This window comes from Perkinsus marinus (genome assembly GCF_000006405.1).
Source record: "Perkinsus marinus ATCC 50983 genomic scaffold scf_1104296971216, whole genome shotgun sequence".
In the NCBI taxonomy this organism is placed as follows: Eukaryota; Perkinsozoa; order Perkinsida; family Perkinsidae; genus Perkinsus; species Perkinsus marinus.
The window spans coordinates 1-1,031 of NW_003202159.1; the positions used below are offsets into that span (position 1 = coordinate 1).

A 1,031-nucleotide genomic window follows, 5' to 3' on the forward strand; every position below is an offset into this window, starting at 1 on the left:
TCTACCATCTTCACTTAGGGGTAGAGATCTATAGGTGGCCAACATGTTAGAAGGTAATTGAACAATGTCAAAATAGGGTGGTCGTTGTAGGGGTGGTAATGGATTGGTGGGAACTCGTAGTGGTTGTTCAAGTCGTGGTCTTTTGTCACCGATCTCGTTGGTGTCTTCGTCCTCGTCACCACGCTTACGTATAATTCTAGCAACATGAACAGTGTTCATATCTGAGGCATCATCGTCAGACAGAACTTCAAGACTTACACCGTCGATAGAATCACGATATTCAACCAAATCGCTGTAGAGGTCACACCTTGTGCCGGCATCAGCAGGGTTCTCGGCAGAGGCCACATAGTGAATTTCAAACTGGCGTCTTCCCATAAGGTAATGAATAAGGTCGATAGCTCGTTGAAGTAGAGTAGATTGCTTACCAGAAGTGCAGACCTTACCAGAGGCTAGGGCAGCATTAGCTGTACGATTATCGCCGTAGAGGATGATCTTCGAGAACTTCTTATTGGTATCGAGCTCGAAGGAGACAAGAGTAGAGAGAGCATTGTAGGCAGTAGTGAGTTCCTTCACGTTAGGCACGCAAGGCTCGCTCTTGAGTGGACCATTTCCACTGCTTTTTGAATACCACTTGGTTGTCCTGCATGGCCACCATCGCTCCCAAGAGTTCGGAGGAGTCGAACCAGACATGAATAGGTGCATCTGGATTGATGTACCGGTGCGTCGGAGTTGGAGGGTTGGCCTTCAACAGTTGTTGCCATCTTCTGAGCAAGTCCATAGCCTTATCGTCCACATCGTCAGTCCATTTGTGGTCGTTCACAGCTCTTAATCTTGAAACTAGTGCAGTCAGGCAGTTCTTGATGATGAGAATGTGCCATGGTAATAGGTCCCAAGCCTGCCATAAAATATTGAGGAGTGATAGAGCTTTTTTATATGAGACTGTGCAGAGATATCGAAGTCGACGGCATCTTTATACTTGTAGGTAGGCAGTAGAAGAGAGTTACTTCATCGCAAAGCTCGTGTCCGAGGAC

At 46.8% G+C, this 1,031-nt stretch overlaps 1 protein-coding gene across 1 annotated transcript; it reads right to left on the bottom strand.

Moving 5' to 3' along the window:
• Positions 1 to 307: 307 nt before the first annotated feature.
• Pmar_PMAR005749 (hypothetical protein) lies at positions 308 to 690 on the bottom strand (the record flags this gene model as incomplete). Its single annotated transcript, XM_002767076.1, has 1 exon — positions 308 to 690. A coding segment is annotated over one exon (383 nt), but the record flags the coding sequence as incomplete, so codon positions are not given.
• Positions 691 to 1,031: the final 341 nt, after the last annotated feature.